This window comes from Chiloscyllium punctatum, chromosome 2, assembly GCF_047496795.1.
Source record: "Chiloscyllium punctatum isolate Juve2018m chromosome 2, sChiPun1.3, whole genome shotgun sequence".
Lineage (NCBI taxonomy): Eukaryota > Metazoa > Chordata > Chondrichthyes > Orectolobiformes > Hemiscylliidae > Chiloscyllium > Chiloscyllium punctatum.
The window spans coordinates 17,584,889-17,610,775 of NC_092740.1; the positions used below are offsets into that span (position 1 = coordinate 17,584,889).

Genomic DNA, 25,887 nt, shown 5'->3' on the forward strand with positions numbered 1-25,887 from the left:
GCCGCCCCCCCCCCACTCCTCCCAGGATCCCAATCTCCTGAGACCATGCAACAAAACACTTTAATGAATCTCCCTTGAGTGTACTGCACATGCTCCTGGTGTCAGCAATCACAGTCTCTTTGTTTGCCTTGTTTTACGCGACTGGACTTTCCCCGACTCTGTATTCACATGACAGAAATCATTGAACTCTATCAGGACTAGAGCTGTCAATTTAACATTGGCTTTTAGAGAATGTATTTCTCTGGTTATCTGGCAAATAACCTCAAATAACCTCTGGTTTCTGTCCCCTGGAAGTGGAATCGGGTTCCCATTATTTACTCCAGCAACATCACTTCCCCAGTTCCCCTCATAAATGTAGTCCAATTCTTCCTTAACTTTCTCTGATCTGAGGAGAACAGCCTCAATTTCTCATCTCTCTCCAGTCTCTTAAACACCTCTGGATATTGTACTTTGGGAAATGTAATAAGGACATGAGAAAAGATTTCTGAAATTGGGTCTATTTTCAGAGGAACAGCAGGAGACCATTCAGCCCATCTACCCCGATCAGCCATTCCACATGATTATGGCTGATTCAGCACTTTATGCCCTTGATACTCATTGATCACTGATTATTGATAATTCATCTCTGCGTTAAACACCCTCTATCACTGAGCCTCCTTAGCTCTCTGTGGGAGAGAATTCCAATGTTTCACCACCCACGAGTAAAACAAAATTAATCACCTTGGACCTAAATGGTGATTTAGAATTAGAATTAGAATCCCTACAGTGTGGAAACAGGCCCTTCTGCCCAACAAACCCACTCAGATCCCCTAAAGAGTAACCCATCCAGACCCATTCCCCAACCCTATTACTCTACATTTACCCCTGACTAATTTACACTTAACCTACACGTTCCTGAACACTGTGGGCAACTTAGATTAGATTAGATTTTTTAGATTAGATTACTTACAGTGTGGAAACAGGCCCTTCGGCCCAACAAGTCCACACCGCCCCGCCGAAGCGTAACCCACCCATACCTCTACATCTACATTTACCCCTTACCTAACACTATGGGCAATTTAGCATGGCCAATTCACCTAACCTGCACATATTTGAACTATAGGAGGAAATCAGAGCACCTGGAGGAAGCCCACCCAGACACGGGGAGAATGTGCAAACTCCACACAGACAGTCACCCGAGGCTGGAATCGAACCTGGGTCCCTAGCGCTGTGAGGCAATAGTGCTAACCACCGAGCCACCTTGCCGCCCCATCGTAGAATCCCTACAGTGTGGAAACAGGCCCGACTTGCTTAATTGCCCATGGTGTTCAGGAAAGTGTAGGTTAGGTGTAAATTAGTCAGGGGTAAATGTAGAGTAGTAGGGGAATAGGTCTGGGTGGGTTATTCTTCGAAGGGTCTGAGTGGGTTTGTTGGGCAGAAGGGCCTGTTTCCACACTGTAGGGATTCTAATTCTAATTCTAAATCACCATTTAGGTCCAAGATGATTAATTTTGTTTTACTCGTGGGTGGTGAAACATTGTAATTCTCTCCCACAGAGAGCTAAGGAGGCTCAGTGTTAGAGGGTGTTTAAAGCAGAGATTGATTATCAATGATCTGTGATCAATGATTATCAACGGCATAAAGTGCTGAATCAGCCATGATCATGTGGAATGGCTGATCAGGCTAGATGGGCTGAATGGTCTCCTGCTGTTCCTCTGAAAAAAGTCCCAGCCTTTCCAGTCTCTCCAGGTGATTGAAGTTCCACATCCCTGGATTTGAAGTTCACACTGACCCCCCGAAGAGTAACCCACCCAGACCCAATCCCCTACCCTATTACTTTACGTTCTACCCCTGATGAATCCACCTATCCTGAACACTATGGGGCAATTTACGTGGCCAATCCGCCCTAACCTGCACATCTTTGGACTGTGGGAGGAAACCGGAGCACCCGGAGGAAACCCTCGCAGACACAAAATAAATATTACTATTGATGATTATTGATGGCCGTCTGTGGCTCAGACCCATCGAGTGTGGGAGTTATCATATTAGGTTGTGTTTGTCCAGGTGAGAGTACTGCATGCAGTTCTGGTCACCCTGCGATAGAATGATTATTATTAAATTTGAGAGGGTTCAGAATAGATTTACATGGATTTTTACCAGGTCTGGAGGGTTTGAGCAATATGGAGAAGCTGGATAGGCTGAGACTTCCTTTTTCACTGGAGCAGGAGAGGATGAGGGGTGAATTATAGAGGTTTATAAAATCATGAGGAGCACAGCAAAGGTCTTTTCCCTGGGGTAGGGGAGTTCAAATCTAAAGGGCATATTTTTAAGGTGAGAGGAGAAAGAGTTAAAAGGGACCTGGGGGCAACTTTTCACACAGCGGGTGGGTCATATGTGGAATGATCTTCCAGAGGAAATGGTAGATGCAGGTGCGGTTACAATGTTTTAAAGATGTTTGGACAGGTGTTTGAATGGGAAAGGTTTAAAGGGGTACGGGCCATATGCAGGCAAGTTAACACAGAATACAGTCCATAGAACAGTGCGGCACAGTACAGGCACTTCAGCCCCTGATGTTGTCCAGACCTTTTATCCTACTCTAAGATCAGACTAGCCTACATACCCTTCATTGTACTTTCATCCATGTGCATATCCAAGAGTCACTTAAATGTCCCTAATGTACCTGACTCTGCTATCCCTGCTGGCAGTGCCTTCCCTGCACCCACCACTCTCTGGGTAAAGAACCAACCTCTGCAGAAGTTAAAAATCACACAGCACCAGGTTATAGTCCAACATGTTAATTGTCTCGAAAGCTTGTGCTTCCAAACAAATCTGTTGGACTATAACCTGGCTTTGTGTGATTTTTAACTTTGTCCACCCCAGGCCAACACCGGCTCCTCCACGTCATGACAACCTCTGACTAGTTTAGTTTGGGGAACTTGGTCAGCATGGACGAGTTGGACTGAATCCCTGAAGAAGGGTTTATGCCCGAGATGTCCATTCACTTGCTCCTCAGATGCTGCCTGACCTGCTGTGCTTGTCCAGCACCACACTCTTGACTCTGATCTCCAGCATCTGCAGTCCTCACTTTCTCCGAGTTGGACTGAAAAGTCTGTTTCCGTGCTGTTTCCCCAAAGGGACACCAAATCACGATATAAATTGCCTCCACTAGCCCGGCAGTTCTGTCTTGTAATTGAGTAAGGTGAGTGTGGTTAACCTCTGTTGTACGGTTAAGGCTCAGTTCAGAACTGAGAGGCTCCAGGGATCTCACTGCACTTAAATCAGTCAGGCTTTGAATGAGAAGGAAATTCCAACAGGTGCTACGTTGCTACAAATCCTTGACGAGGAAAGATGCAGTTTATAATCCGTGACCACTTGGCTATAGATCATGCTGCATTAGATCTTTGTGTAAACTGCTTTGTCTCATGTTATTCCTGCCTGTTCATGAGCCATCATTAAGTTGTTTGCAGTGAAGAGCTGTCTTGCACCGACGTCTCTTAAACGTGTAATTGTAGTTAACAAACCAACTCTCCAGGCACCAGCTTGTAGCCTTTCTTCTTGCTGACTGCCTTAAGTGCACCAGCAGATGTGGAAAGCTTCCTGTCTGTAAATAACAAAGTACCAGCGCTGGCTGCTATCGGAAACTTAACAATCCCCTCTGTGCGTGTGGTGCAGCCTGAGATCGCTTTGGCAGCAAACACAACACTTTAATTCATGTTTGTTCCTATTTTGTCTCAAATTTAAGGTGCAGAGTCCGACGGCTTGCCTGCAGATCCAAGATGGAGTCTCCCCACCTGTGTTTACAAAGGTCAGCCTTTTATGACCCATTGCAGCCAAATGATTGAGGAGTGTCGTGGTGGGGGTGGAAATAAAAAATACAAAATTGTCTGACTTTTCACAGCCTCTTGGGGAGGTCAAGTGTTCTAGCTTCACTGGGAATTGGTTTACCCAGGGTTACAGACTTAGCGAGGGAGCAGGGAGCAGGTGGTAGGAATCGATGTGACATTGCTTTGTTCCATTTTATTGTACATGTCTTTGCAATAAAGTGTTGTAGTGAGCACCCTTCAGTCACACCTCACCCAGCACGTGAGTGCCTGGTCAGTAAGCATGACCCACAATTGAAGAAGGGTCATTGGACCCTGTTATGGACCACACGAAAGTCCCTCAAACCATATTAACGCAGACAAAGCTAAAAATTAACCAGGCGAAAGTGAGGACTGCAGATGCTGGAGATTAGAGTCAAGAGATGGTGCTGGAAAAGCACAGCAGGTCAGGCAGCATCCAAGGAGCAGGAGAATTGACGTTTCGGGCAAAAGCCATTTATCAGGAATGAGGCTGGGAACCTCGAGGGTGGAGAGATAAATGGGATGGGGGGTTCGGTTGGGGGAAGGTAGCTGAGAGTGTGATAGGTGGCTGGAGGTGGGGTTAAAAGTGAAAAATCGGAGAGGGGGGTGAAGCAGATAGGTGGGAAGGAAGATGGACAGGTGGGACAGGTCATTAGGGCAGTGCCGAGTTGGAAAGTTGGAACTGGGATAAGGTGGGGGGAGGGAAAATGAGGAAACCTGTGAAATCCACATTGATGCCATTGGGTTGGAGGGTCCTGAGGCGGAAAATGAGGCGTTCTTCCTCCAGGTGCCGGGTGGTAAGGGAGTGACGATGGAAGAGGCCCAGGACCTGCATGTCCTTGGCGGAGTGGGAGGGGGAGTTGAAATGTTCGGCCACGGGGCGGTGGGGTTGATTGGTGTGGGTGTCCCGGAGATGTTCTCTGAAGCACTCCACTAGGAGGCGTCCAGTCTGCCCAATGTAGAGGAGACCACATCGGGAGTAACAGATACAGTAAATGACATATGAAAGTGCAGGTAAAACTCTGATGGATGTGGAAGGCTCCTTTGGGGCCTTGGATGGACGTGAGGGAGGAGGTGTGGGCGCAGGTTTTTGCACTTCCTGCAGTGGTAGGGGAAGGTGCCGGGATGGGAGGGTGGGATGTTGGGGTTGCGTGGACCCAACAAGGGAGTTGCAGAGGGAACGGTCTTTACGGAAAGCGGATAGGGGCGGGGAGGGAAATATATCTCTGGTGGTGGGGTCCGTTTGTAGGTCGCGGAAATGTTGGAGGATGATGTGATATATACCAAAGGTTGGTGGGTTGGGAGGTGAGGACCACGGTAAGTTCTAGCTTTCGGAGCACTGCTCCTTCATCAGCTCATGATTCCAAATAGACCTTTTGGACTATAACCTGGTGTTATGTGATTTTTAATTTTGTCTACCCCAGTCCAAAACCGGCGTTTCCACATCATTTTAAGACAATAGTCCAGACCCTAACTTTCTCTTCTTTTAAAGCCAAGTGCCAGGCATTGTGTTACGGATGTAACTCGATTGGTCAAACTACCAGTCTTGAAGCAAAGCACACTTTATTCATACACTATAGTTAAAATACAAAAACGAAGAAATTGTAAAAAACGTAACTCTATTTGCAAACTTAACAGAATGACAGATTATTTAACTACTAAGCAGTAACTGTTCCAATATAGCATACATGCTTGTCAAAGGCAAATTCAGTAAAATACATTGTCTCACAGGCAATTTTCTAATCCAGGGTGAAAAAAATCATCAAGAGAAAACTCAGAGAGAGAGAGAGAGACAGAGAGAGAGAATACCAGGGAGAGATATACTGCAGCTTTTCAAACCCAGTTCAAGACTCCAGCAACTGCTGAAAGCTAAAACTAAAAGTCTTAGTTCTGTAGGAGCTTGCCCCCACCCCTTCAGGCTGCTTCTATTGTTGCAGCTTCTTTAAAAAAAAACCCAAGGCCTCACAGACTGTTTACTTTATTTGCTTATAGACCAATTGACACCTCTGTCTCAACCCTTTATCACTTAAAAAAACACATCAAAATCAACTTCTTAAAACCGTAATATCGTCACAACCTGAAACATTAACTCTGCTTTCTCTCTCTCTCTCCATAGAGGCTGCCAGACCTGCTGAGTTTCTCCAGCATTCTCTGTGTTTGTTTCGGATTTCCAGCACCTGCAGTATTTTGTTTCTACATAACAAATGTAATTTGAAGTGCACTCAGTGGTGTGATATGGGATTGAGACATCCTTGTTTTGGGGAGGGCTGAGAGCAGGTGAGTTAGAGTCATAGAATCCCTACAGTGCAGGTAGAGGCCATTCAGCCCATCGAGCCTGCACCAATCCTTTGAAGAGCATCCTACCCAGACCTACCCCATATTTCCCATGGCCAATCCACCTGACCTGCACATCTTTGGACTGTGGGAGGAAACTGGAGCACTCAGAGCACCACGCAGACATGGGGAGAATGTGCAAACTCCGTACAGTTGCCCGAGGGTGGAATTGAACCTTAGTCTCCAGTGCTGTTAGGGATCAATGCTAACCACTGAGCAATTCAGACATCGCCAGTGTTCCTGCTTCTAAACCTATTTTCAGAAACTGTAAGCCGTTGTTTAATTTCCAGCTTTCTTGCTAGAATACAGATGTTTTCTATCAGCACGGGAATATCTGTTAACCATGGTTCTAACAGGAAGCCAGTTTCTGCAGGTTGGTATTGGAAGCTACAGAGCTCTCAGAACACCTCAATGAAACTGAGCAGGAGGGGACACAATCTCCAACCTGCAAAACATCTTATGCAGAACAGGGCTGGTAACACAAACAATGCCACCTTTGTCCTCAGCTTGAATTCCATGCTGGGGAGTCAGTTCTTGCCTTGGCACGTTGCCTGATACCTTTCACCTCCACAAAACTGCGGTTTCTCTGTGGGCTGCTTTGCTCAGCTCCACATCCATCATGTCAACCTTCGGCGATGCCTGTCTGAGTTGCGGCTCCGGCTCTGCCCTGTCAAACTGGCTGCCTGTTCTGCACAAAGCCTGCCGTCAATCGCTGTGCTTTTTTTCTGGGACGTTCGGATTTCACCACCTCCCCCACCACCACCACCACCACCACCATTACGGTACAGCCCGAGCTGCCTGATATTGAGAAAGAGTTTACAGACCTTTCCAAGTGTTCAATCTAATATAGGAGGGATCCTTTCCACTGCATTCACCATGGGCAAAGTGGTACATAGTTACGTCAATTCTTCAGGCAGTGCACTGGGGCACAGGGTCGCAGGAGAGGCAATAGTCAAGTGGTATTATCGCTGGACTCTTAATCGAGAAATAAAGGTGATGTTCTGGTGACCCTGGTTCAAATCCCATTATGGCAGACGGTCAACTTTGTATTCAATAGAAATCTGGATTTAAGAGTCTCGTGCCAGCCAATGAATCCATTGTCAATTGTTGGGGGGAAATCCCATCTGATTCGCTAACGCCCTTTAGGGAAGGACATCCTTACCTGGTCTGGACTACATGTGACTCCAGACCCACAACAATGTGGTTGACTCTTAACTCCCCCTTCTGGGCAATTAGGGATAGGCAATAAATGCTGACCGAGTCGGCGGTGCCCTCATTCCGTGAATGAATAAGAAAAATAGAGGGTGGTAACTTTTCAAAACCAAACAATATCAGAAGTGCATCCATTTTGGATGATGGGACTGTGACTTCAGCCCGATACTAAGTGTGGGGGGTGGGGTGGGGGGGGGGTCAAGAAAACTGGTCAAAAAAACTGTTGTAAGTACATTACAGCTATCTTAAGCTCATGCATCCCAAATTTGTTCCCACTGTGACCCCATTTTCAACCTTTGAAAGCTATTGCAACTTTCTAGTGGCACGTGAAAAGGGAGGGGTAAGACAGGAGGGGTGTGGAAGGGAGAGCTCTAGGAGCAAACGTGGCTGTCTCAGAACTCTCATCCTCAAAATTCCCACAGTTGGAATCCCTTCCCACACTTGGGATCCCTTCCACCCAAAATACCCGAAACGTTGATTCTCCTGTTCCTTGGATGCTGCCTGACCTGCTGCGCTTTTCCAGCAACACATTTTCATCCCTTCCACCCACTTTGGGAAGGCCTGTCCTTGACCCTAAGCTCTGGAATGTCCTCTCTAAATATCCCTGGGGTGTCTGTCTCTCCATTTCCTTTGTAAAAGGCACTCCTCAAAGCCTGCCTCTTTGACTAGTGTTTCCCCATCCACGGTGGTTTGTATTGGTTTGTATTTTTATTTTGTAGTCTAGACCGTTTTGTGGTGTTTTACTACATTCAAGGTGCTACGTAAATGCAGGAGTGGGTAATGACAATAGACTTCATCTGTGGTCTACAGCCTAATGGGTAGATCCATTTACTCAGCAGGAATGTGTTGAGGCTAGGCAGGAGTATGAATTTGAGGTCAAAATCAGATCCACCACTATCTTATCAAATACCAGGGCAGGTTTGAGGGGCATATGTGGACGTACAGCAGTCACACCCCAGTTCTATACTGGGAGTAAAAACCAAAAGAATTGGGGATGCTGGAAATCAGAAACAAAAGCAGCAATTGCTGGAAAAGCTCAGCAGGTCTGACAGCATCTGTGGAGAGAAACCAGAGTTCTGAGGAAGGGTCACCGGATCCAAAACGTTAACTGATTTCTCTCCACAGATGCTGCCAGACCTGCTGAGCGTTTCCAGCATTTTCAGGTCTTTCCTACATTGGAAGTTTCAGTCGAGATTATGTGCTCAAGTTTCAGAATTGAGGTTTGAAACATTGTCACAAAAGTAGACCACTCAGCCCATTGAGTCAGCACTGCCATTGAGTGGGATCATGGCATATCTGATAATCCTCAATTGCATTTTCCTGCTTTTTTTGCTTGAGTCCTTTACTGATTCAAAATCTGTCTATCTCAGCTTTGGATATACCTAATGACCCAGCCTTGACAGCTCTCTGTGGTAAAGATTTGTATAACGAGGGTGTTAAGTGAGTAGAACATAAGAGCATAAGAACTAGGAGCAGGAGTAGGCCATCCGGCCCATCTAGCCTGCTCCGCCATTCAATAAGATTGTGGCCAGTTTGTTTTTTCTTTTGTGTTTTCACCTGGACCTGTTTATGGCCAATTTGACCAGATGACCTTTTCATGGACTCAGCTCCACTTACTTATGTTTTCACCATATCCCTTAATTCCTTTTTTTTTAAAAAGTATCTACCTAAGCTTTAAAAGCGATTACTGAAGTTGTGTCAACTACTTCCCAGGGCAAGGAATTCCATCGATTAACAACCCTCTGGGTGAAGAAGTTCCCTCTCAGTTCAGTTCTAAACCTGCTTCTTGAGGCCATGCCATCTTGTCCTCGTCTCACCTACCAATGGAAACATCCTCTCTATTCCTATTTTATCGATTCCCTTCTTAATTTTATATGTTTGTATAAGATACCCCCTCATTCTTCGAAATTCCAATGAATATAATCTCAATCTACTCAGTCTCTCCTCATACGCCGACCTCTTCAACTCTGGCATAAACCTGGTGAACCTCCTCCGCACCCCCTCCAGTGCCAGGACATACTTTCTCAAGTAAGGAGACCAAACCTGCACACAGTAGGATTTAAGTATCGTGTTTCTGGGGCGGGAGGTTTGTGGGTTTGGCTGGAACTTTGAGAGTCACCTCGGATAATTAAGTTGTAACCAGAGCAGGAAAGGTGGTCCGTACAGATAACACTTGTCTCACTGCAGGTGCTGCAAGACATCACTGCTTCTGAAGGCCAGGTCGTTGTCCTGGAATGCCGAGTTAAAGGCACACCTCCTGTCAAAGTGCACTGGCTGAGACAAGGAACAGAGATCGAAGATTCTCCAGACTTCCGAATCCTTCAAAAAAGTAATGAACACCTCGCGGATTCCACTCAGTTCTGGCAGTATCATTTGGCACAGTATTTCTGAAACAAAAGATTTTATGTAGAAGTCAAGTTTCCACAATCTCTGATGCTAGCTTTAAAACTATTCTCTTAGAACCGAATTGATCACAGCCCCAAGTCAAGTATGTTACTGTGGCAGGTTTTCATTTACTGCACCCTCTTGTTTTGCAGGATTTGGGGGGGGGGAAGTGCAAAAACTTATAGGTTTTGCTCATCACAAGGATACCAACAGGAGCATTTTAAACTCTGTCCTTTCTTAAACCTTTCCCAAGAAACTGACTCTTGTACATTAGTTTCATGAGCATTGTGTTTCTTTTCTAAGTCATGTTCAGCTAAGGTTGCTTTAACTGCATAAAAAACAGGAGCAGGATCAGGCCAATCGGCCCATTGAGCCTGTAGGTGCTGTTCCGATATGGTCATGGTCAATCAAACCTAATGAGCTAGACATGACCTGAGAATGCTCCTCAATGCACAGCAAAGTGTTCTTCAGATTGAACTGTATTTGCTGTCTTAAATATAATAAATATTTTTTAATATTTCTAACTGCCCAATCATTGAGAAAGAAAGACATTCTAAAAAGAAATTTGAGATGCTCCAGTTCACGCGTGGCACAGTGGTTGGCTGAGCTAACTGCTGCCTTACAGCGCCAGGGATCTGGGTTCGATTCCAGTCTGTGTAGAGCTTGCACATTCTCCCCATGTCTGTGTGGGTTTCCTCCCACAGTCCAAAGATGTGCAGGTTAGGTGAATTGGTCATGCTAAATTACCCATAGTGTTCAGGGATGTGTAGGTTAGGTGCATTAGGCAGGGGTAAATGTAGAGTAATAGGGTAGAGGAATGGGTCTGGGTGGGTTTCCCTTCAGAGGGTCGGTGTGGACTTGTTGGGCTGAAGGGCCTGTTTCCATGCTTTAGGGAATCTAATCTCATGACAGATTTTACGTTCAGCAGAATGTGAATGAATTTGAGTGGAAACTTGACAATGCTTCTTGTAATCTCATGCAATTTTGGACATTCTTTCAGTGTGGATTGTGCCCAGAACAGAAGCTCTGCGTTGTAAGACTTGAACTGGTTCTCTTGGAAGGGACCAGAGCTAATTTGCTGTCTCTGTTTTTCTGTTCCATGGTACCTCTGTCCCGGTGTGATGCTCAGAGCCTCGAACAGCCACTGAGCCTGGTAAGGTCCTGCAATTATCATCAGCCTACATGTAGCAGAGTTCCTGAACCTTGGTAGAGTCTGCCTATTGTCTTATGTTCTTTGCTAGCTTGCTCTGTACGGTGTACTTACCCACCATGGACTTCAAGGGTTCAAGAAGGCAGCTCACCATCACCTGCTTGAAGGGTAATTAGGGACAGGGAATAACCATCAGCTGAGTCACCAATGCCCCCGGTCCCTGAATGATTAACCAACAATGACTCAGTTTAGGAAACCTGGTCGGCATGGACGAGTTGGGCCGAAGGGCCTGTTTCCGTGCTATATGATTCTGTGACTGTATGGTGTAGCAAACTCAGAGTACTGTTGGATAGAGGATTCCTGGATTTTGACCCAATGATAGTGAAGGAATGGTGATCTGGTCACTAGTCAGGATGGTGTGAGGTCAAAGTGTATGACCAGGCTAGTTTCATGTTTAATTTTGTTCAATGAAACCCAGTGACTTTTTAGACTATTCAAGGAGCAGTAAGAATGGACCGCATTGCTGTGCTTTTGTAGTGCTTGAGCGTAGACAGTGAGTTTCAAATTAATGTAACAGAAATTGCCAGATAAACTCAGCAGGTCTGGTAGCAACTGTGGAGAGAAAACAGGGTTACTATTTCAAGCGACCCTTCATCAGAATTCAGTTTCTGGGTTTGTTTCACATCTCCACGGTTCTGTACTTTATTCAAATTTATGTACTGGCTGACTTAAGAACAAAGAGAATAACAGAAGGAGTAGACTATTTGACCCCTTAGACCTGCTTGACTATTTCGTAAGGTAACCTTTTACAACAGCTCCACCTTCCTACTCCAGCTCCACCACCTTTGATTGAGTTCACAATTCCAAAGATTTACAACCCTTTCAGAGAAGGCATGCCTCCTCAACCCAGTCTAAGATGGCCAACATTTTATCCTGAATCTGTGATCCTTCACTCTCGAGTCTCCAGCCAGCCAGGAAAAGCACTCTCCCAGCGCTTAACCTGTAGAGCCCTCTCTGAGTTCAATATGACTATTTCCAATTCTCCAAAGGTCACAGACCTGATATACCCAATCCCTCCCAAAAAGGCAGTCCTCTGATCCCAGAACTCAACCACACTGCCTTTCGTTTCGTCAACCTGCTGCGGGCTACAACACAGTCGGTTCTGATATAACGTGATAGTTCTGTTCATGTGCGATCTCGTATTATAAGAAAGTCACGTGATCGCCACGCCATTTAAACTAACTGGGCCAGAATCACGTTATAGTCAATACAGATAAGGAATGTTCACAATCTACAAATAACGGTTTATAGTCATCACTGCGCTAAAGTCAATTTGTGTCGAAGAAACGTGTTATAACAGAACAGACTGGATATCAAATTTTACTGTTCAATGTTTTAATTGATCTGTGTCTGATCGTGTTAATATGTTGACTGATCTGTGTTAACGTTGCTTGATGGATTAAACATGGAAGTAGTCTCTGAGAGCTAAAATAAACAGAAGCTTCTAGTCAACGACCTGAGAAGCCAGACCTATGAAGATGCCTTGTGATCACTGAAAGCCCTGTAAATAAACCGAGACTTTGCATTAGTACCTCGGCACTGCTCTGAGGTAAATCAAATGTATAAAATATGCAACAAACTGGCGAATACACAATGTATTTGTTCACAACAGTCACCACATCGTTGTAAATCGTTATTGGTACGCCAGATGATATTCAAATTCAACTTTCTTTTATAAAACCTAGTGGGCTTTATCATTGATTGCTGGCTGGGATCCTATTAATGAGTAGAACATTAATGTGCAGGAGTCGCAACTCAAAAACAATTATCTTGATACTTTCAGAAGAAGAAATCTGCACTCTGGTGATCGCCGAAACCTTTGCGGAAGATGCCGGAACGTTTACTTGCACAGTTACCAACTCCTTTGGCACCGTGTCTTGTAGTGCCCAGCTCACACTCAGATCAGGTGGGTGATGTTGGTGATGGCTTAGACGGGAGAACAGGATGAGATTCTGACCTAGCCGAGTCATGTGTGTGTGGTGCAGACATTGAAGCCACGTCATTGAGCGATAGCCCAATTTGCGAGTTCTAATAGGGGGTGAAAAGATAATTATTGCCTTGCATGGAAGCTGGGGTGTAGGGCGGTACCTAGATGAGAAACAAGCCAAGAATCTAAATATTTTTCTGCCTATCTGTGTCTATCCATTTATTTAAAAACAGAAAACGCTGGAGAAATTCAGCAGGTCTGCGGAGAGAGAAATTGAGTTAATGTTTCAATTCCAATATGTCACTTTTTGTCAGTGAAAAGTCATACGACACCAGGTTATAGTCCAACAGGTTTATTTGGAAGCACTAGCTTTCGGAGAGCTGCTTCTTCATCAGGTGGTTGTCTGTTTATCTGCTTATATATATTGGTGACTGTCAATCTCAATCTAATTACCTGCCTAACTCCTCTCTTTATCTATCTCTATTTCACAAGGACATAAGAATGAGGAGCATGATGAGGCCATTCAGCCCCTGTATATCAAAATGTCTTTGACTTCTCATGTGCAATAGCCTCATCTTCCAGATACTCAGATGCCTGATCCCATACGTGACACTGTGTTAGGAGTGTAAAGTTTTCTATAAAATATACCCCAACTGCTACACAGGCCTGCTTTCAAGGCCTCTGGAGCAGTCACTCAACCACTAGATACTGCCTGATAATGACCACATATTCTGAGGACATGAATTCGAATCCCCAGATAAAAATCCAGAGTTAAAAAATAAAGCTAGTCTGATGATGACCATGTAACCACTGTCAATTGTTATAAAACTCTATCTGGTTCACCAATGTCCTTTATGGAGGGAAATTGCCATCCTTACCTGGTTGGGCCGACATGAGACTTCAGACCCACAGCAATGTGGTTGACTCTTGGCTGTCCTCTAGGCAATTGAGTCAAAACTTATACAGGAAGCAGACCCTTCGGTCCAACTCATCCACGCTGACCAGATATCCTAAACTGATCTAGTCCCATTTGCCAGCACTTGGCCTATATCCATCTAAGCCCTTCCTATTCATAGACCCATCCAGATGCTGTTTAAATGCTGTAATTGTACCAGCCCCCACCACTTCCTCTGGCAGCTCAGTCCTTACATGCACCACCCTCTGCGTGAAAACTGACCCTTAGGTCCCTTTTAAATCTTTCCCCTCTCACTCTAAACCTATGCCCTCTAGTTTTGGACTCTCCATCCCAGGGAAAAACACATTGACTCTTCAACCTATCAATGCCCCTTATGACTTTATAAACGTGGATAAGGTCACCCCTCAGCCTCTGATGCTCCAGGGAAAACAGCCCCAGTCTGTTCAGCCTTTCCTTATAACTCAAACCCTAGCAACATCATTGTTAATCTTTTCTGAACCCTTTCAAGTTTCACAACATCTTTCCTTTAGCAGGGAGACCAGAATTGAATGCACTATTCCAAAAGTGGCCTAACCAACATCCTGTACAGCTGCAACATGACATCCAAGCTCCTATACTCAATGCACTTCACTACCCTGCCCACTTGCGACTCCACTTTCAAGGAACTATGTATCTGCACCCTTAGGTCCCTTTGTTCAGCAACGCTCCCCAGGGCCCTACCATTAAGTGTATAAGTCCTGCTCTGAAAGTGGAGTCTTTCCAAAATGCAACACCTAATATTTATCTAAATTCAACTCCATCTGCCACTACTTGGCCCATTGGCCCATCTGATCGACTTCCTGTTACATTCTGAGATAATCTTCTTCACTGTCCACCACACCACCTATTTTGGTGATGGACGATAAATGCTGGCCTAGTCAGTGATGCCTCCATCCTATTGATGAATTTTTAAACAAGCTGACAGATTGTAGGGATGTAACAAGTGGAACTCACTTTGAGTGACAAAATAGTCGCAAATACTGATGGCAACACCTCATTCTGAGAACCTCTGAATGGTTTGGTTCATATCTTCTCCAAATAACAGGCCCGACAAACAAATACCTGCTGTACATATGCAGCTAATAAAGCCCCTGTTTGAGCTTGGTGCTTATCTAACTGAACTTAGAATCATAGAATCCATACAGTGTGATAGCAGGCCATTCGGTCCATCTGGTCCACACTGACCCTCCTAAGAGCATCCCACCTCTCTACTCTATCCCTGTAACCTTGCATTTCCCATGGCTAATCTACCTAACCTACACATTCCTGGAGACTATGGGAAATTTAGCATGGCCAATCCACTTGACCTGCACGTCTTTTGGACTGTGGGAGGAAACCCACGCAGATATGAGGAGAACATGCAAACTCCACATGGACAGTCTCCCGAGGGTGGAATTAAACCCGGGTCCCTGGCGCTGTGAGGTAGCGAACCACTGACCCTCAAAATCTCAGCGACACAGATTTTACGCCATCTTGGTGCTTGTGAGTGTTGTTTTGGGAATGGTTAGATTAGATTCCCCACAGTGTGGAAACAGGCCCTTCAGCCCAACCAGTCCACACCGACCCTCCGAAGAGTAACCCACCCAGACCCATTCCCCTCTGACTAATGCACCTAACACTAGAGGCAATTTAGCATGGCCAATTTACCTGGCCTGCACACTGTGGGAGGAAACCGGAGCACCCGGAGGAAACCCACACAGACCACAGGGAGAATGTGCAAACTCCACACAGTCGCCCGAGGCTGGAATCGAACCTGGGACCCTGGTGCTGTGAGGCAGCAGTGCTAACCACTGAGCCACCGTGCCGTGTGGAGGAATTGTTGAGTTCTTCCAGAGACAGCGAGATGACTGTCATGTCTTTGAGGAAGAGAATGGGAAAAGGAGGACTGGCATTCCTCCAGCCAGTGCTCGGTGCACCTGGTTGTGGCCAAGAGATCATGTGATATCTGAAGGCCACCTCACAGCTGGCCCAATCGGAAATAAGATTCAGGTTCGGTGTGGCTGGGATTTCCTCCTCACCCTTTCTTTTACCCCTTTTCCTGCACAAACAACACCACACTCTCCAAAATCCAAATTTCTGTGTGAGAGAACGTTGGGCGATATGCCTCCTGGCTTTAATATTTCTGATCACTGAGGAGCCCTTAGTTACATGACAGCCTGGAGTGGCCACGTCTTGTTCTTCCGCTCCTGCTGATCCCAGATCAATTCCAGAGAGATTTCCATTCAGCTGGAAAAGAGAACACAGTTGGGTAAGCAATCTCCAATATTGACCCAAATTTTCCGATGGCCAGATAGTCGCTCCTCTGGAATCCCACCTGCAGCTGACTCCATGGAAATTCCCAGGAAATTACGTTTTACAATAAGACAGGAAGAAATAGAAGCAAGAGTAGGCCATTCAGCCCCTTGAACCTGCACCGCTATTCAATATTCCCCTGTGCCTGGAATTCCTCTAAGGTGAGAGAATTTGGACAGTAGCCAGGAAAAGCCTGCTTCCAAAGGCACCCTCTAACTGAAGAATGGGCATATGCAATTTAGACGTAAACCTGACTCTCAGTCAAGTGAAGCGATAGACTCACTGTCCTGTGTTGTGGAAATCTGGAATTCTGTCCCACCACCCCTCGAGAACAAAAGCTGTTGAGTTTGGGAATCAGTTGTAGATTTCTCAACTGTGACCGAGAGATTTGTCCACTGTGCGATGTGGAACCCAGGCTGGGTAAACAGGGTTAAGGTACAGATCTTCGGAGGGTTGGTGTGGACTTCTTGGGCCAAAGGGCCTGCTTCCAAACTGCAGGGATTCCAATGTAAAAAAAATGTGTCTTATACCTCCCTATCATACCAGGCCTGAGGAAGCAGCTGAGCAATTTAAAATAAACCCATTGCACTTTAACCTGGTGTTGTTTGACTTTTGACCTTGTCTACCCCAGTCCAACTCCAACATCTCCACGTCATATACAAACTAAGGCAGACAACTGTTCAAGCAATCTAGTGTTGCTGGAACTTTCTCTTACTGTACGGGACAGCGGGGTAGATTACAGAAGAATTTTCGAGTTACATTGTGAGGTGCCAAATAAAACTCTTTGAACTATCACTCAGGTAGAAACTACATTCTTTTTAGTATCTGTGAGGGGGAGTAATTGGTACTGGAAAGTATTTCCCTTAGGCTTAATGCCCACCCCATTTCAATGGGAAATCACTGGCAGAATATACAGAAAGAGGAGTTTGTCTGCAGGAGCAGTGAACACCTGTGATGGTAAACTGAAATATTTCTGCTGGCATGTGGCCCATGCAACATGCCTGTGTGGGAATCCAGGTTTCCTTGTGACAATGGAATATGGTCTGTGTCTGACTGCTCTGGAGCAGCAGGTGAAGCTACTGCTGTCAAGTGAACACACAAAGCAGCCCACTTGATCAAATACCTTCACCCCTCTGTCACTAACACACCCTGGCTGTGTGTACCATGCATCGCAACACCTCGCGGAAGGTCCTATACCTGAACTTCACAAATCTGTGACCACTGACCACCTCAAAGGGCAGGGGATGCAGATACACAGGAACACCACCCCATGCAAGTTCCCCTCCACTCACCATCCTGACTTAGAAATATATTGCTGTTCCTTCACTGTCGCTGGGTCAAAATTTCATTTTTGAATTCATTCGTGGGATGTCACTAGCATGGGCAGAATTTGTTGCCCATCTTTCATTGCCCTTGAACTGAGTGTGGCTTGCTGGGCTCCTCCAAAAGACATTGGTTTAACAAATGTGATTTTACAACATCGTGACAATTTGAATTCCACATTTTACAAATTGAATTCAGACCTCACAAGCTGCCCTGATGGGATTCGAACCCATTCTGCAGGAAATCTACCTGGGCTTCTGGATTAATGTTTGAGTGACAATGTCACTATACTAGCACCTTCTCTCAAAAATCATGGAATTTCCTTTCTGGCAACACTCCGGGTGTTCCGGCACTACAAGTGGTTTGAGAAGGTTGATCACCAGCACCTCCTCCAGGACAGTTAGAGAATAGCATAACAAACAGGAGCTTGGTACCCTTCGTTTCTAGGGAGGCCTGTAACTGGAATCCACGCTTTAGGCTGCCACATCCACGTTAGCTCTTGACAAGAAAAACTCCAATAATCCCACTGTCCCCTCCTTCTCCCCACACCCTCGCCAATCCTTTCTCTTCAGATAATTATCTGATTCCTGTCCAAAGCCGTGATTGGAGCTGTCTTCCCTCATCCCACGTTCTCAGGCAGTGCACTTGTCAACATTAACCACAGATTTCCAACGTATAAACATTTTACCTCATGTCACCTTTGCTTCCTTTGGCAATCTCCTTAAATCTGTGTGTTCTTCTGCTTCTGGGTCCTTCCATAAAATGGGAACAGTTTCACCGTATCCCAGATCCAACCCTCCAACTCGGCACTGCCCTCTTGAATTGTCCTACCTGTCCATCTTCCTTCACATCTATCCACTCCATCCTCTGCTCTGACCTATCATCTTCACCCACACCCACCTTCATCGACTGATTGCATTCCCAGCTATCTTCCCCCTAGCTCCACCCCTCTCCTATTTATCTCTCTGCTCCCTTAGGGCCTCACCCCCACTTCCTGACAAAGGCTTTTCAGATGCTACCTGACCTGCTGTGCTTTTCCAGCACCACAGCCTCGACTACAGTCGAGAGCCCATTATGGTGTCAGAGTGGGTAGGTCCCTACACATCCCTCCTCCCCGCATTACTCAGGGCCGAGGGTTATAGGGTCCTCACCTGGCACCCTCTCAGCTGTTCCTGCCACCTCCACAGAAAGGTAGCGTGAACTTCCACCCAATCAATTCTACTCCACAACTTCTACAACTCGCATTGGCCAGGATTCGAACTCTTGATTGGAAACAAAGAACTGTGGAGGTCAGAAACAAAAGCAGAAATTCCTGGAGAAACTCAGGCAGCATCTGCGGAGAGAGAGAGAGAGAGGTCAGAGTTAACGTTTCGGGTTCGTTGCCTCTTCATCAGGACTGAAGGCGCTGCCTGAGTTTCGCCAGCAATTTTGCTTTTTGTTTTGACCTCCCGACGAGAGGTTGCTAACATGAGAAGTTTCAACTCTGTTTCTGTTCTGACAGATGCTGCCTGACCTGCTGAATGTTTCCGGCAGTCTGTGCTTTTATAGCCAATGGATGTGAGACTGGAAGAGCACGACAGGTTAGAGTGTCCGAGGAGCAGGAAGGTCAGGCCGAAACGTTGACTCTCCTGCTCCTCGGATGCTGTCTGACCTGCCGTACTTTTCCAGCCTCACATCCATTGACTGTGACATCCAGTATTTGCAGTCCTTCCAGTCTCCTAGTCAATGCTTTTATCTCAGTTTTCCAGCATCTGCAGTCTTTTCTGTTTTGAACCTGTGAACTCTGGGTTGCTAGTCCATCAATACAAACACTGAGCAAAGAGCACGTTGATTTAATGAACTACTGTAAGTCCAACTCTCTCTCTTTCTCTGCAGGAGATGAAGGTGTTCCAAATAATGGGAATGGTTTAGTGGATAATCTTATGCCACCGCTTCAGAATGAAATCAGTTCATTGGAATTGCCTCCTAAGAGGACTGTTGACCCAGTCCAGGTGAAGCGCCTTGAGACCAAGCCCAGTTTAGCCGCCTTCGAACTGCAGCTCAGTCCTGCCGAGAAGTTACCCAATGGTAGTTCTGCGAGCCAAGAGATCAATGGGCCAAGCCAAAGGCAATGCCCACAACCTGCAGCCGCACCGCCATCCCCGGCAAAGGAACCACCGCCTGTAGCTGTCAAACCCAGGCTGTAAGTACAGCAGTTTACTCAATCTCATCTCAGCCCTCCTTAGTTTTCAACAGAGGGTCATTGGTTCAGCGCTATCATGGGAAAAGTTTGCTTCAGTCATGTTTTAATGTAAAAGCACATTTGGAGCACGGAGCACAACACAGGTTTGACAGACTGCTCTCCATTTGTTGAATTGGAAAAGACTTTCAGATACTTACAAAGGTTTTATAGCCAGTTTATAATTTAGCACATTCTCATCCTTCTCTTCTGAACACTTTCTGATTTGATTTGATTTATTATTGTCACGTACTTAGGTACAGTGAAAAGTTTTGTTTTGCTTGTAGTATAGATGGATCATTCCACACAAATCGCATGAGGGTAATGGAACAGAGCAAGGAATACAATGTTATAGCTGCAGAGAAGGTGCACAAAGGGCGAGATCAACATTAAGTTTAACATTCGAGAGAGCTATTCAGCAATCTAATAACAGCGGGGAAGAAGCTGATCTTGAATGTTTTGGTACATGTGTTAAAGCTTTTGTATCTTCTGCCTGGCAGAAGAGGTTGGAAGAGATTATAACCAGTGTGGGAGGGCTTATTGATGAAGTTGGCTACCTTCCCAAGGCATGAGAAAGATAGTTGGGGTCAGTTGATGGAAGGTTGGTTTGCGTGATGGTCTGGGCTGTGTCCACTACTCTCTGTAGTTTCTCACAGTCCTGGGCAGAGCAGTTGCCATACCAAGCCGAGATGCATCCGGACAGACTGCCTTGTGTGGTGCATCTAGTAAGAGTCATTGTGGACATTCTGAATTTCCTTACCCTCCTGAGGAAGTAGCGGCAGTTGTTGTGTTTTCTTGACATTTGCGTCAACGTGGGTGGACCAGGACAGATTGTTGGTGATCATCACCCCCAGGAACTTGACACGATCAACCATCGCCACCTCAGCACTATTGATACAGACAGGGGCGTGGCCTCCACTCTGCTTCCTAAAGTCAATGAGAAGCTCTTCAGTTTTGCTGACATTGAGGGAGAGATTGTTACCTTTACACCACGCCACCAAGCACTCTATCTCTTCCCTCTATTCTGTCACACCGTTGTTTGAGATCCAGCCTCCAACAGTTGTGTCTTCAATTAACCCGTAGATGGAGTTAGGACAAAAGTTGGCCACACAGTCATGAGTGTACAGGAAGGACAGTAAGGGGCTGAGTACACAGCCTTGTGGGGGAGGCCCCTGCATTGAGGGTTTTGGGAGGGGGTGGTGCTGTTGTCTGTCCTCACTGCTTGCAGTCTGTGGGTCAGGAAATCAAGGATCCAGTGGCAGAGGGCAGAGTAGAGACTTGGGTCTCGGAGTTTGGAGATTCGTTTGGTTGGGTTTTATAGTGTTGAAGGTGGAGCGGTGCATAGATCAAGAATTTGTTTCCATTTGTTGGACAGATCAAAAGATGAAGCCATGAATACAAAATAATGACGAGTAAATCCAAGAGGGAATTCTGCAGAAACCTCTATGCCCAGAGAGTGATGCGAATGTGGAATGCGGTATCATGAACATCAACTGAGACTAATAACAAATGTACGTGCATTTAAGAGGGAAGTAGATGTGAAAGAGAGAGAGAGAGAGAGAGAGAGAGAGATAGCAATAGCAGATGATGCCAATGGGAGGAGATGAGGGGACTTGAGCACAGGTTAAACTCTGACCTGGAGCAGATGGGTCAGCTGAGCTGTTGATTCTATGCTTGCAATCTTCAGTCTTGAGGCTGGACTGGGAGAAGATTTGGGAATAAGAACATTGGGTCATCTTGCCAAAGTATTGCCACCTTTCTACAATCATAATACCAGGTCAATACAGCAGTGGCTATCCCTCCACTGGGAACAGGTAGACAATTAGGCCCAATGAGATTATGGCAAAGAGTTCATTAAATAAGTTACACCATTAATGTGTAAAATTAAGTGACTAAATCGAGGTTAAGATTAACTTGAAACACCAGAGATTGTTCCTTTAGGCTTCTTTGGTCTGTCAGATTTACTGTAGGTCATCCCATTGGTGTCTGGCTGTAGCAGACTGTTGACTTATAGGACAATGTCTTGTTCTATGGTGTACATTTAGGCTGTCATTTTGTTTCAACATGTAGGATGTTTGCACATGCCACCAGGAAAGGGCTGAAGGGTTTGTTCAGCTCAACACCGATAAAGCCAAGTAAATTAGCGTGGCATTTCAATCATTTTATTAATCCTGTCCCATCAACATGATCTAGCTCATTAATTGTTCTACATGAATTACCTGCGTGTCAGCTAACAACTTGAGCCACTCCCCTGCTCTAAAATAGTTGCGGTGGAGGGCATTTGTTCAAACTGAAGTGATTGGTATGTTCATTTGGCAGGATAGCAGAAAGCTGCATTGAGTGACTCAATTCATGTGTGAGGATGGGTGTGCATGCGTGCTCACCCTTAAATGTGACCGTCTGTGTGGGTGCGTGCAAGTCTGTGTGTGTTCCTGCACCAGTCACTGTATATGTCTCTGTACATTCCCCTCCCACAGAGATACAGTATACTGGACACCTGTCGTAGCATACAAAGACTTAATGTTTCCTCTGCTTCAAAGGATGTTTAGCCCATTTAAAACAAATAATTTTAAAGGTGGCTAGCACTGCTGCCTCACAGTGCCCGAGACCCGGGTTCAATTCCCGCCTCAGGCGACTGACTGTGTGGAGTTTGCACGTTCTCCCCGTGTCTGCGTGGGTTTCCTCCGGGTGCTCCAGTCTCCTCCCACAGTCCAAAAACGTGCAGGTTACGTGAATTGGCCATGCTAAATTTCCCGTAGTGTTAGGGGCAGGGGTAAATGTAGGGGAATGAGTCTGGGTGGGTTGCGCTTCAGTGGGTCGGTGTGGACTTGTTGGGCCGAAGGGCCTGTTTCCACACTGTAAGTAATCTAATCTAATCTAATCTAATTTAAAATTCAGGGGATGTAGGGTTTTGCAGGCCTACTTGACCCGCTCTGGACTATTTGATACAGGAAGAAGTTCCGGGATTTTGACCTAACAACACTGAAGGAACAGTGATATATTTCCAAATCAAGGTGTGAGTGGCCTGGAGGGGAAATGCTGTGTCTGTTGCCCTCGTCCTTTAAGATGGAAGTGGTCACGGGTCTGGAAGGTGCTGTCTAAACAGCTTTGATGAATTTCTGCAGTGCATCTTGTAGGGAGTGCACACTGCTGCTACTGAGCATCGACAGTGGAGGGAGTGGACGCTTGTGGATCTGGTGCCAATCAATGCGGCTGCTTTGTCCTGGATGGTGTCAAGCTTCTTGAGTGTTGTTGGAGCTGCACCCCGATCCAGGCAAGTGGGGAGTATTCCATCAGAGTCCTGACTATGTCGTGTAGATGTGGGACACTGTTAGGGGAGACAGCGTTCCCAGCCTCTGAACTGCTGTTGTAGCCACATATTGCATACATGGCTAGTCCAGTTCAGTGTATGGGCGAAAGTGAGTACTGCAGTGGCTGGAGATTAGAGTCAAGAGTGTGGTGCTGGAAAAGCAGAGCAGGTCAGGCAGCATCCGAGGAGCAGGAAAAGCGACACAAAAGGCCTTTATCAGGAATGAATCCTGATTGTGAATATTTCTGTTCAAATCCTAAGGACAGTAAAAATGCCTCAAGACTTGAACAGTCTGGAAATCCTCCCCTGAGACTTAAGCTGCTGGAAATCCAGCATCCAATATCTTCCCTTCTTGCGTATCTCTTGAATAGAGTGTAAATAGAAATTGGCCAGCAGACTGATGTTTATCAGATATGGTGTTTAATTCTGGCAGGGCCGGATGCTCAAGAGCTGCTTAAACATGTGTGTAAGTCAGAGTCACAAATGACAGATAAGGCTTCAATACTCAGCCCAAACCACTGAGGATGGTGCAAACCTGAAATAAATAAAGCACACCAATAAATAGAGAAACCCGGGAGGTCTTGCAGCATTTCTGGAGAGAGAAGGAGAGTGAACATTTTGAGTCCAATCCAACTTTTGTTCAGAACAGGAGTTCAGCAATATATAATAGGAACCACTGCCCCTTTCAAAACTTGCAGCCATCTCGGAATCTCTTTACAGCTATAGAGTAAAGTTAATGCCATTCACTTTTGTCAATTTTTTTAGAATGTCATGCATGTGGCAATCAGTTTGTGGACAACTCCATTTTGTAGCTTGCCATGTCACTGCGTTTCCCCCAAAGCCTTGGGCCTCAGGGCCCTGGCCTTGTTTTGTAACCCGACCAGAATTAACCATCTTTATTTAATCCTTTCGCCCAGCTGAGGTAAACCCCACTGTTTATATCAGGTCTTGTTTTGGGACTATTGCCCAGTGCACTTTAGCCACAATTGGGGTCATTGGGAGGGGAACGCAGAGGAGGGGAGGTGCTGTAGGGTGGGGAGTTGGGAGACAGAGGGGGAAGGTGCCATTAGGAATTGTGTGTAGATGTGTAGACTCGTACCCACCTCGGCCATTGCAAGCAATGGCTTGTCAGGTCTTTAACAAAGGAAAACCATGTCTCTGATTGAATAACATAATGATACAGATTAAAATATGTTAATGGGCCATGCATTCCAAATCTTAATTAGTTGTTGCATTAAAACTTGTTTTTTGCTCATGCCCACTCTGATGCTTTTGTCCCCTGTGGTCCTTCAGTCAGCAGAAACTATGTCTTCACTTTTAAACTATCTAAACTTGCATGATACTTTTATCAAATCTTCTCTTCGCATTCTCTCCTCATAAGCAGACAACTCCATCATTTTTATTAAATCTTTCACAGGATGTGGCCGTTGTTGACTGGGCCTGTATTTATTATCCAACCGCTTAACTGCTCTTGATAAGGGTGGCTTTGAACTTCCTTCTTAAACCTCATCGAGTCCTTGTGACATTGGGGCACCCACAATGCCATTAGGGAGGGAGCTTCAGGATTTTGACCCCGTGACACTGAAAGGACGGTGATATATTTCGAATTCAGGATGGTGAGTGGCTTGGAGAGGAACCTGCAGGTGGTGGGTGTTCCTCTGTATCTGCTGCCCTTGTCCCTCTAGATGGAAGTGGTCGTGGGTATGGAAGGTGCTGTCCGAGGGGCCTTAGCAAACTGCTGCATTTTGTAGATGGTACACACTGCTGTTACTGAATGTTAGTGGTGGCGGGAGTGAATGTTAAAGATGATGTATGCGGGGGCCTGTCAAACGGACTGCTTTCCCCTGGATGGTTCCTCCACCCTCCTGACTGTGCCTTGTGAGTACTGCAGTGGCTGGAGATTAGAGTCAAGAGTGTGGTGCTGGAAAAGCAGAGCAGGTCCGGCAGCATCCTAGGAGCAGGAAAAGCGACATTCAGGCAAAAGGCCTTTATCAGGAATGAATCCTGATTGTGAATATTTCTGTTCAAATCCTAAGTCCAGGAAAAATGCCTCAAGACTTGAACAGTCTGGAAATCCTCCCCTGAGACTTAAGCTGCTGAACAGGGTGAACAGGAGGTGAGTTATTCCAAGCTAAGTAATTCCAAAGAAGTCTTATCACTCTCTGTGAATAACATCAAATATTTGAAGTGAGCACTCAGAATGCTGGAGAAGCATAAAAGGAGAGAAAAGAAGAGCAGGAGTAGGCCATTCAGCCCTTTGAGCCTGCTTCGCCATTCAATATGATCGTGGCTGATCATCCAACTTAGTCCTTGTTCCCGTTTTCTCCCCAGCCCCTTTAGCCCTCAGAACTATGTCTAACTCCTTAAAAACACTCAATGTTTTGGCCTCAACTACTTTCTGTGACAGAGAATTCCACAGGCTCACCACTGTCTGGGAGAAGACATTTCTCCTTGTCTTAGTACAAAATGATCTACCCTGTATCCTTAGACTGTGACCCCTGGTTCTGAATTCCCCAGTCACCAGAACATAGAAACTCTGACAGCATCTGTGGAGAGAGAAGCAGAGTCAACATTTCAAGTCCGATGTGACTCCAGCCTGTCAAAGTTCCTCTCTCTCTCTCTCTCTCCACAGATGCTGTCAGACCTGCTGAGTTTCTCCAGCATTCTCTGTTTTGGTCCAGTTTAAAGGGTTAGCTAGTTTTCAGGCCACTCATAACCTGCAGGATATTGATCAGAGGCCCTGGGATTGCTTGATTCTCTGGAGGTGACCAGGCAAGGTGAAAGAATTGTTAAGAAGGCTCATATGTTTATAAATAGAAAATAAAACCAAAAGGGAGTGATGCTATACCTCGACAAATCATTGATCAGAATATATTTGGAATATTGTGTACAGTTCTGGT

The 25,887-nt window shown here is 45.8% G+C and overlaps 1 protein-coding gene across 4 annotated transcripts in view; it reads left to right on the top strand.

Moving 5' to 3' along the window:
- palld (palladin, cytoskeletal associated protein) overlaps positions 1-25,887 on the top strand; it is a 453,391-nt gene that overhangs the window by 242,921 nt on the left and 184,583 nt on the right. For all 4 annotated transcript variants that reach the window (XM_072594395.1, XM_072594413.1, XM_072594404.1 and 1 more), the window contains 5 exons: positions 3,722-3,784; positions 9,555-9,696; positions 10,882-10,905; positions 12,746-12,868; positions 19,335-19,641. In XM_072594395.1, the coding sequence (XP_072450496.1) occupies positions 3,722-3,784; positions 9,555-9,696; positions 10,882-10,905; positions 12,746-12,868; positions 19,335-19,641 (659 nt within the window). The remainder of the gene's footprint in view (positions 1-3,721; positions 3,785-9,554; positions 9,697-10,881; positions 10,906-12,745; positions 12,869-19,334; positions 19,642-25,887) is intronic.